Source organism: Poecilia reticulata, chromosome 1 (assembly GCF_904066995.2).
Source record: "Poecilia reticulata chromosome 1, P_reticulata-male-v2, whole genome shotgun sequence".
NCBI classification, from domain to species: domain Eukaryota; kingdom Metazoa; phylum Chordata; class Actinopteri; order Cyprinodontiformes; family Poeciliidae; genus Poecilia; species Poecilia reticulata.
In genome coordinates, this window is record NC_088830.1 from 25,615,705 (window position 1) to 25,625,891 (window position 10,187).

Below are 10,187 nucleotides of genomic sequence, written 5' to 3' on the forward strand. Positions count from 1 at the left end.
CAAGCATGATTGATGGCGCCAAGGCCTGGTTCTGATTAGTTGTTTCAGACTTATCTGTGGATTTCTGTAGCAACCACTGGGAGAAGAAAGAGGAGCTTAACATTTTTCAGATTTCTCATACGTTGCTGCCATGACATAGTGATGGTTTTTAAAGTGACAAAAAAAAAAAAAACTTGCAACTTTTTTCGACTGGAAATTCCCATAAAATCAAAAGGCACTTTGCACAGCTTTTTTTTTATATAGCTAATCTATAATTGTCAGTTCATTGCCAATTTTCTGCAAAGCTGGTCAAAATCAATGAATTTAAGTGACTGCCAACTCCCACCTGCAGGTGGCAGTATTTGATACACATGTACAGTCATATGCAAGTGCAAATCTTGCAAAATTTCAAAACTGGCATCAATAAAATCAGCATTTTTGATTGTAAAAATATCACATACCAACATAAAATCTTGTCGAGACTGATTGATGTGAAATGATATTCCATAATTAATTTTGAGAAGTACTTATTGATTCGATTTGTTTTTTTTTTTATTTAACATCTACAATATACATTTTGACACAACCGTCCATTTGAGAGCATTTATTATCTTAATCCAAAATGAAAATGAGCTTGACCCCTGCTTCAGGGCCAAGCGCGAGAGTGAAGTTGCTCAGCTGAAGAAGACTCTGGAGGACGAAGCAAAGACTCACGAGCAGCAGATGGCCGACATGAGGCAAAAACACAACCAGGCGTTTGAAGAGCTTAACGAACAACTGGAACAGGCCAAGAGGGTAAGAATGACAGGAAAGCTGCCTCCAAACATTTTAAAACACACCTCAGTAATCTGAGTCGCGTCTGCAGAACAAGATGTCGATGGAGAAAGCCAAGCAGGCTCTGGAGAGCGAGTGGAACGAGCTGCAGATCGAGCTGAAGAATCTGACCCAAAGCAAAGGCGACTCTGAACACCGACGCAAGAAGGCCGAGGCGCAGGTCCAGGAGCTGCAGATCAAATTTGGAGAAAGTCAGCGACAGAGGCAGGAGCTCGCCGATAAGATGACCAAGATGCAGGTATGAGCTGATCGAGATGGATCCGTGAAAAGAGCGAAATATTTACTAGAAGTAGGTTAAACCAAAGGTTCACAAACTTTCCCATGCTAACACACAAACAATGCTGCAAAATATGCGAAGAACCATTGAATTTTACTTTTATTCCCTTTCAATAATTATTACATTCATTTAGCATAAATGCTGCATCATACCTTCTGATTTTAGTTGGTAATGAGTTCAGTGGTGGAAAATATTATCAGGTTTTATATTAATTTGATGTTGAATATTGTCACGTTCCTAAAATAATGGCCTAAGTAATTATTTTGCCTAAAATGATTTATTTTTTATTGCTTTTTTTATGTTCTTTTTAAAAAAAAAAATTTCTCAAATCACTTTTGGTAAAAATAATTACTTGGACCATTATTCTAGGAATGGGACAATATTACCAGATAATGTTTCACTGCAATACCCCTCTTTGGATAAGAAAATATGCAATATCTTTATATTAATCCCATCAGAAAAAGTGATTTTAACATTTTTAACGCCTTGCAGACTGAGCTGGACAGCGTCAACGGGCTTCTGAGTGCAGCTGAGGGCAAAAACATCAAATCCAGCAAAGACCTTTCTACTGTGGAGTCTCAGCTGAAGGACACTCAGGTACAGCGACTGCTTGAATTCCTGGAAACTTCTCATTTAAAGCATCATTAAGCTGTGGGGAAATAGTACTGTTGGTATTATTTAGTTTTTTTTTTCTACCCTTGTTTTGAAATTTAAAATGTATTTATCTCTTCTGTCTAGAAGATTTAAAGCCAGCAGAGTCTTTGTAAAAGAAACTCGTAAGGTTTCACCCATCTTCAGTTTTCTGAACTTGCGATCTTTTCTGAACTCCAGGAGCTTCTCCAAGAGGAAACCCGACAGAAACTCTCCCTCACCTCCCGCCTGAAGCAGATGGAGGACGAGCAGAATAACCTGCGGGAGATGCTGGAGGAAGAGGAGGAGAGCAAGAAGAATGTGGAGAGGCAGGTCGCCTCTCTGCAGACCCAGGTTTGTCCACAGAGCCGCTCCATCGTGATCTTGATCAAAAGTACAGAAGATACGACGGCGTAGTAGGCTGATTGTAGAAAAACTCAGAATTCTGTGGAAAAAAAGTTTACATTTTTTGCTTTCATTTTTTCCATTGACCCTAATCCTCTTCTGTACAAAAGACCTAAAACTCGCCACCATTTTTTCTTATTTTTTAGCTGGCCGAGATGAAGAAGAAGGTGGAACATGAGGCCGTGTCGCTGGAGGGAGCTGAGGAAGGCCGCAAGAAGCTCCAGAGGGAGATGGACAACATCGTTCAGCAGCTGGAGGAGAAGACGTCCACCTACGACAAACTGGACAAGACGAAGACCCGTCTGCAGCAGGAGCTGGACGATCTGCTGGTGGACCAGGACCATCTGAGGCAGATCGTCTCCAACCTGGAGAAGAAGCAGAAGAAGTTTGACCAGGTAACGTGTCGAGAGGGGCTTTAGGAGCAAAATTTATGTTTGGCTGGAAGAAAAAAAACTTCAAGTAAATTTAACTAAAGGTAGAAAAGGAGAAACTAAAACATTTAAAGTGTAACGAACCCTAAATAACATATTTGGACAGTTTAATAGCAATAAACCCCAGTTGATGTGGAGCTTAGTTGCATTTTGAGAATGGGAAAAACCATATTTTACACAACATCCATAATAAATATCAAAAAACACACTGACACTCCACAGAACAGCTGGATTTATACCAGGACTAAATCACACATTGACTTTTGAGGATATTTCTGAAAATGGTTGTACTGGATTTTATTTTGGGCGTCTGAGTAAAGGAGGGTGAACAAAAAGGGATGATCCATATTTGAAAAAATAATTTAAACATCCTCCTAATTCTTCTTGCTGTTTAGATGTTGGCAGAGGAGAAGGCCATCTCCACTCGGTACGCAGAGGAGCGCGACAAAGCCGAGGCGGAAGCCAGGGAGAAAGAGACGCGCGCGCTCAACCTGGCCCGCGAGCTCGAGACCATGACGGGCCTGAAGGACGAGCTGGATCGTGCCAACAAGCTGCTGAAAGCCGAAATGGAGGACCTGGTCTCCTCTAAGGACGATGTGGGCAAGAACGTGAGTTCTGCTGCTTCCGCAAACTTCTGCAGCTACGTTTCTCATTGAGGTTGGAGCTCACTGGCAACAATGTGCAGGTCCATGAGCTGGAGAAGTCGAAACGCGCCATGGAGCAGCAGCTGGAGGAGATGAAGCTTCAGCTGGAGGAGCTGGAGGACGAGCTGCAGCTCACAGAGGACGCCAAACTGCGTCTGGAGGTCAACATGCAGGCCATGAAGGCCCAGTTTGAACGAGACCTGCAGGGCAGAGACGAGCAGGGAGAGGAGAGGAGGAAGCAACTCGCCAAGCAGGTACAACCATGAGATTTTAGCTGTAAACGGCTTTAAAATGTAGATGCAAGCATAAAACTTCATCCTTCAAACCACTTGAATGTCACTGTCATTTTTCAAGATGGCTGCCATTTTTGAGCTCTTTAAATTAGTTATTGATTGTGGTAGAACATTACCCGTTTTCATGACTTGGATGAACTGTGTTGCATTTAATTTTGATTTTGGTCATCCTACAACTTTAAAGAAAATGACACAAAATCAGAAATGGACTTTTCTGTTCGAGTCTCACACCAGTCTCAACTGGACGGATGTGACGCAGATGGTTAATGTTTTGCATTTGGTGGTTTAGCACTTGTTTCCACCAATTTTTCTGTTTAGCATTGGCAGAGCTAAGAATCGTTAACAAATTAGTAGTTACTGATCCCCTGGTGGCAACTACTACCATTTTTTAGTGCAAACATAGTCTCCATAATATCCAGGGTGGCCATTTTGAAAAATGTCTGCCAGAAAAAGAAAACGTAAGATAAAGAAAATGTATGTGATTTCTATGGTTCAAAATATGCTGCTTATCATTTGCCACCAAATACATTCATCTAATTGGACGTTTTAGTGGAAAACATAATTTATAACCGTGGTGGCCATCTTGAAAAAATAAAATAAAATAATCGGCAAATGTTTTCTGTGTGTCTAATTATGTATGATGTTATGAATCATCATATGAATCATCGCCTCGGCAGTCTGCAATTATTGGCTAATTTAGTGAAAACATTAACTTTCCTTGGCGGCCATCTTGAATTGAATTTTTCAGATTCTAATTTGTGCCCAGTTTGGATCTCGTACCTACAAGATTTTTGATAAAATATTTAATCTGCTGCTGAAACTGGGAACAAGGGGTTGAATTATCCCTTTATTCTTTGCGTTTTGATTAAAACCCGTTTTGCTCTTCGAGGTGCGTGAGATGGAGGTGGAGCTGGAGGACGAACGCAGGCAGCGCACCCAGGCTCTCTCTGCCAAGAAGAAACTCGAGCTGGACCTGGCGGACCTGGAAGCTCAGATCGACCAGGCGAACAAAGGACGCGATGACGCTCTGAAGCAGCTGAAGAAGCTCCAGGTAGACGACGTCCGAGATGGAAGTGGATAAATTGACGATCTGTGATTGGCTTGCGTGTTGACATGGTTCTTTTTAGGCCCAGGTGAAAGATCTGCTGAGGGAGTTGGAGGAACTCCGTCTGGCCAGAGACGAGGCCGTCAACCAGACCAAAGAGACGGAGAGGAAGCTGAAGGCCATGGAGGCCGACGCCCTGCGCTTCCAGGAGGTGAACGACATGAACGACGATCCTTCCCTGAAAATTAAACTCAGTTTAACAAAGTATTCACACCCATGAGCTTTTTCACATTCTAGTCAGATTACAACCACAAGGAGGTGGATTTTATATGGTCAAAGAACACAAAGTAGGACAAAAACACAACATATTATCAAGTATTTGTGCAAATATCTTATTTCAAGTAACTTTTCAGAACAATTATAGTACTTGATTTAAGTTGATGATTCCTTAATAATCCAGACATTTTGGCTTAAAAAATGAAAAATGTTTCTTCTTCCACTGGCAGATTATTTCACTTGTGGCACTTTTTCATCAATATTAAGGAGTTATTGACTTTAAACATGTTCATATATTGGGCTGAAGTTGCTTGTAAGTTAGTTTTTTGCCTTATTTCAAGTTTGATAATACATTAGCATTAATGTCTTGAAGACCAAAAATACTTGGCATGTTTTTTTTTCCATATAAATGAAACATGACTTTCCAAATACGTATAGTTGCTCTTTAATCAAAACTTAACTTAATCCTCCTTTGAGACATTTTTAAGTTTATTTTAAATGTTTATTTTTTTATTGCCTATAATTTTAGACTTGTAAAAGTTTTTTTTTTTTTTTTTACATGTTTTAAAGTAAAATATGTTCTTTAAATATTGAGAGACTGGTTAAGTTCATCTTTTTTTTTTTCACAATAAGATGGTTTTACAGAAACTACTAATTTTAAAAGAATAAATCTGTATTTTGCTTTTCAGGAATAAGTGAGCAAGATGTTTAAAAACAGATTGCTTTAAACAAAGCTAAATTATCAAACCTTAATACATGATAAGAAGATGCAGTCTGTATTTTTTTGTTTACATTTTCAAAACTTATTTGACAAAATGGTTTACAGATGGCGCTTTAAACAATCGGCTAAGGCTGCATGATCAGAAAAATGTAATTTGTGATATATTTGCTAAAAATTGCAAAGATTTCATATATTGAGCCGTTCTAATTTCATGCATTGTTTTCATCAATTTTCTATCCAATCTAGTGGCAAAGTACATTTTATCTCACTGAGACATTCACTTTACAAAAAAATGTAAAAAAGAAATTTGTTCCCATTTGATCCAATAACAGATATTTTACCAACTGTTAAATATAACTGTATATTTAACAGTTGGTAAAAAAGCTGTTTTAAGTTTCTTATGCATTAAATTTCCCCTCAAATAAGTTTAGCAAGCTTTGATGCATATTAAGCTTTGCAATTAGGGTGGGAATGTAGATTTTGTTAAGTAAAACTTGGGTTTTGACAGAATCTACCACACTGCTGGTATCTGTTTGCTCCAGCAGCTTGTACAGTGTGATATATTTTTTGTGTTTGGTTTCCATCAGGAGCTGGGAACAGCTGACCGACTGAAGAAGCAGCTTCAGACTGAGAGGGACGAACTCCAGGATGAGGTCAACAGCAGCAACACAAAGAAGTAAGAGCACACACAGGTTTTATTAAATTCACTTTTTTTTGTCTTTTGCAACATATTCACAACAGTAAATCTGTTATATGTTGACTAATCGGCATTAACAGCAGAGGTCTGTGACAGCAAAATACATTTACCTTTTGGAAAATATGCATTTTTAGCTGTAGTTTTACTACACCACATTAATTATGTCATGACTACTTTGAGTAAAACTTCTGTAACTTCACTGAAAGAACAAACATGTTTTAACCAAAAATGTGCCAGACGGATAAAGTGAGACTTTTTGTTTTAACACCAATGTTTTTTGATTTTCTATATACTGTAGATCAAGTGATAATTTGGTAAACTGTATATATTATTAAAAGTTCTTTAAACCTGCAATGGATGATTAGGGCCATACTATAAAAATATATACATTTACAAGAATAAAGTCATGATATTATGAGAATAGACTTTTGTTGTAATATGACTTTATTCTCATAATACTGACTTTATTCTTATAATTTTATTTTCTTGGCATGGCTCTAATACTCTATTGTGTAAACATATGGACCCACTACACACTGAAAGTATTACACTCACAACTTTGTTGAAATAAAAAAAAAAAAAATCATTTGAATTACTTTGTAGTTCATATAATTTTTTTTTTACTAATTAAAATGCCAAAATTTGCTCATGACTTTAATTTTTGTTTTTCATCCATTTGATATAATACTCGGTACTTGAGATGCTTTTTTTAACCATCATTTTTTAATCTTGAGTACCTTTTACTTGAGTAAAATGTTTGGGTGCTCTACCTGCTTAATTAAAAATAATTTTCTCTTGGCAGTTCTTTGCTGACGGATGAGAAGAGGAGGCTGGAAACTCGCATCGCTCAGCTGGAGGAGGAACTGGAAGAAGAACATCTGAACACCGAGATGGTTAATGATCGTGTGAAGAGAATGACGATGCAGGTAAGATCACCAGATGGAGGAAAATCATCATTACTACCACTTCATATTTTAAATTTAAATCTGTCCTGCATGTCTGCAACCTCAGACCGATCAGCTGACCACAGAGCTGACTTCGGAGCGCAGCAACTCCCAGCAGCTAGAGGGCGCTCGCTCCCAGCTCGACCGCCAGAACAAGGAGCTGAAGCAGAAGCTGCAGGAGCTGGAGGTCACCATCAAGTCAAAGTACAAGTCCTCCATCACCTCACTGGAGGCCAGGATCGCTCAGCTGGAGGAGCAGCTGGATGTGGAGTCCAAGTGAGTGGCAGTTAAACAGCTTTTATTTTTATTTTTACACGTTTTGCTCCTTCATGGTGGATAACTTGTGTTTCAGGGAGCGTCAGCAGGCCTCCAGGCTGGTCAGGAGGACGGAGAAGAAACTCAAGGAGGTGATGTTGCAGGTTGATGATGAACGACGCAACACAGATCAATTCAAAGACCAGGCAAGTTCTTTCAGATTTCCTGTTCAAGATAAAATATGCATTTAAAATTTTTTGCAGCTTTATCTATAGTTGCGACTCAATTTGTAAAAGTCGGCCAGAGCTGGTGAATCGTCCCTCAACCGGTTAATGTTGGAAAATCAGATTTTATTTTTTACCTGATAATTCTTATTGATGCAATTCTTTATCAGTCTGTAAATGCATCAACCAATGGCAGGTTTTCACTTCTACTAGTACCTCTAAAAAAATACAAATGATAAAAAAGAAATTTGTGTAAAAGTGCAATATATTCCAGGCTTTTGTTTCTTGTAATTTTAATTATTTCTCACAGATGTCCATAATGACAGTTCCTTTCTTGGAAATTTGAAAATGGCAATACCTTTAATGGCGCTTTTCTAACCAGTGACACTTAAAAAAAACACAAACATAATTTCTCACTAACGTCTCTTTCTTTAGGTGGACAAGACGAACAGCCGAATGCGTCAACTGAAGCGGCAGCTCGAGGAAACGGAGGAGGAGCTGACGAAGGCCAACGTTTACCGCAGGAAGCTGCAGAGGGACCTGGAAGATGCCACGGAGTCGGCTGACCTGATGAACCGCGAAGTCAGCACTCTGAAGAGCAAGCTCAGGTACGGCCGTTCCTCAGACATGAGGTCAAAGGGCATCTCTCTGATGGAGTAGGTCTGACTTTACTAAATGGAAATGGAGCATTTACAAAAATAAACACAAGGCTTATGAAGGCAGTTGAACAAACCACAGAACTCATAATTTGAATTTTATAAAACTTTGCATTGTCATGCCTAGATTTGTAATAAGTTTTGTTAGACAATAAATTATCCCAGAAGTTATTGCGATAAACATTATGCAAGAACACATTCTCAAAGATCAATAAACTTTAATTTTAATTAATATTTAACAGTGGAACTGGAAGACATTTTAAATATCCAAAATAAGTACATTGAATAAAATAAATTGTGAAGTCTCTGTAAACAAATTGTCCTTCAGAAAATGCTTAGTTGAGACCAAACTGAAGATTTTTGTCATCCAGTTTTTGGAAAACAATAAATCATGCAAATGAAAATTCCTGATCTTGTTTTAATTTATCTTGCCACATTAGTCTGCTACTATTATCTCTGTGACTCGTTTAGCCTGTTAATTTTCTTTGCAGACGTGGAGATTTGCCCTTCAACATGCGGGTCGGTTTGACTCGCACCACTCACGACACAGACGACGACGTGGAAGCGTCAGCCGACGTTACCGAGCCTGCAGCCGAGTGAGCAGAGCCAGACGGCCAAAAGGGAAACAAAGCGATGAAATGTTAGCCTTACATTTACCTTTTTACATGCAACAGGCCAAAATATCTCTAAAATTATGCAGTATATTTTTAATAAAAAGCTTCAGATACTTTTCCTGCCTATTTTTCTACTTAAAGTTTATATTGTACTGTTAAAACATAGTTTTTGTAAAATGTCACCACAATTTCAAAAATTTCTTTATATTAACGGTTATAGCCACTCCAAATTTCTACCTGTACTGTAGGTTTCTCCTCAGTCCATCATAAAAATGACACAATAAACGCACATGATTGGAAAATGTTCAGGTTTCCATTAGTTAATTAATTATTGACATATTTTGTACTGTCATCTGTCTGGATGCTGTATTGTCCAACTGTGTTGCTTATTAGTTAAAGGTGATGGGTTGTTTTATTGCTTCACTGTATTATTTTCACAATAACGGACTGCGTTTCTGCCAGTACTTTTGTCTCCTAATTCAAACTTCATGTTTTTGTGCAACGCCTTGCCACAGAATTTTCAGATGAGTTATTAATTTGCATGTTACTGATCCCGTGGTTGTAAGGCTAACCTGTTTTTATGAACTGCCTTAATGCAATAAAGTAAGGAATGCATTCATATCTTCATCTCTTCTGTTCATTATTTTTATTTAGAGATTTTGGATTTATTTGCAGCATTCAGTATGGATTCCTACAAATCTAACTTAGAATGATACTCTCATGGATTACTGTTTGTTTTTACTTTGTTGTTTTTAGAGAGATCTGATTTCTGGCCAAGATTTGGGTATCAGTTCAAATATTTTTTCTTAAATTTACTGAGACTAATTAAAACACTAAAATAAAATGCCACAAATTGGCTTTGATGGCTAAATATGAGTTAACTATTTTTTCCTTCCTTGTTAAAAAGTTGTTCATGATGCAGGTTATTTTCAAATTCTTGTCTAAAACTCATCAGAATTGCAGATGTATTACTTGTTCATTTTGTATTTGGCATAGGTGGGTACCCAGAAAGTTGCACACAACAGGAACACTAAACTTATTTTCATTCAAGTAAAAAGCTGTTCAAGAAATTACTAAAGAGTGAAGTATTTAGTAAAAAAGATGAGTGAACTAATCAGAACTTCTATTTAGAAATTATGAAATTGGATAAAACCTCAAATGTGCAAATTCTGGTATTTTAAAGACAAATCACAAATAGCACAATTTGATGAACTGTTCAAGCATTAGAAACAGTTTTTCACCTCCAATTACCGTTTTGGCTG

The 10,187-nt window shown here is 37.9% G+C and overlaps 1 protein-coding gene across 2 annotated transcripts in view; it reads left to right on the top strand.

The window, feature by feature from the left end:
• LOC103467636 (myosin-9-like) overlaps nucleotides 1–9,546 on the top strand; it is a 34,208-nt gene extending 24,662 nt beyond the window's left edge. For both annotated transcript variants that reach the window (XM_008414202.3, XM_008414211.3), the window contains 15 exons: nucleotides 630–774; nucleotides 845–1,051; nucleotides 1,583–1,687; nucleotides 1,922–2,074; nucleotides 2,272–2,520; nucleotides 2,952–3,164; nucleotides 3,242–3,454; nucleotides 4,383–4,544; nucleotides 4,621–4,749; nucleotides 6,123–6,211; nucleotides 7,035–7,158; nucleotides 7,244–7,452; nucleotides 7,529–7,637; nucleotides 8,091–8,263; nucleotides 8,803–9,546. In XM_008414202.3, the coding sequence (XP_008412424.2) occupies nucleotides 630–774; nucleotides 845–1,051; nucleotides 1,583–1,687; nucleotides 1,922–2,074; nucleotides 2,272–2,520; nucleotides 2,952–3,164; nucleotides 3,242–3,454; nucleotides 4,383–4,544; nucleotides 4,621–4,749; nucleotides 6,123–6,211; nucleotides 7,035–7,158; nucleotides 7,244–7,452; nucleotides 7,529–7,637; nucleotides 8,091–8,263; nucleotides 8,803–8,911 (2,389 nt within the window). In that variant the 3' untranslated portion in view covers nucleotides 8,912–9,546. The remainder of the gene's footprint in view (nucleotides 1–629; nucleotides 775–844; nucleotides 1,052–1,582; nucleotides 1,688–1,921; nucleotides 2,075–2,271; nucleotides 2,521–2,951; nucleotides 3,165–3,241; nucleotides 3,455–4,382; nucleotides 4,545–4,620; nucleotides 4,750–6,122; nucleotides 6,212–7,034; nucleotides 7,159–7,243; nucleotides 7,453–7,528; nucleotides 7,638–8,090; nucleotides 8,264–8,802) is intronic.
• Nucleotides 9,547–10,187: the final 641 nt, after the last annotated feature.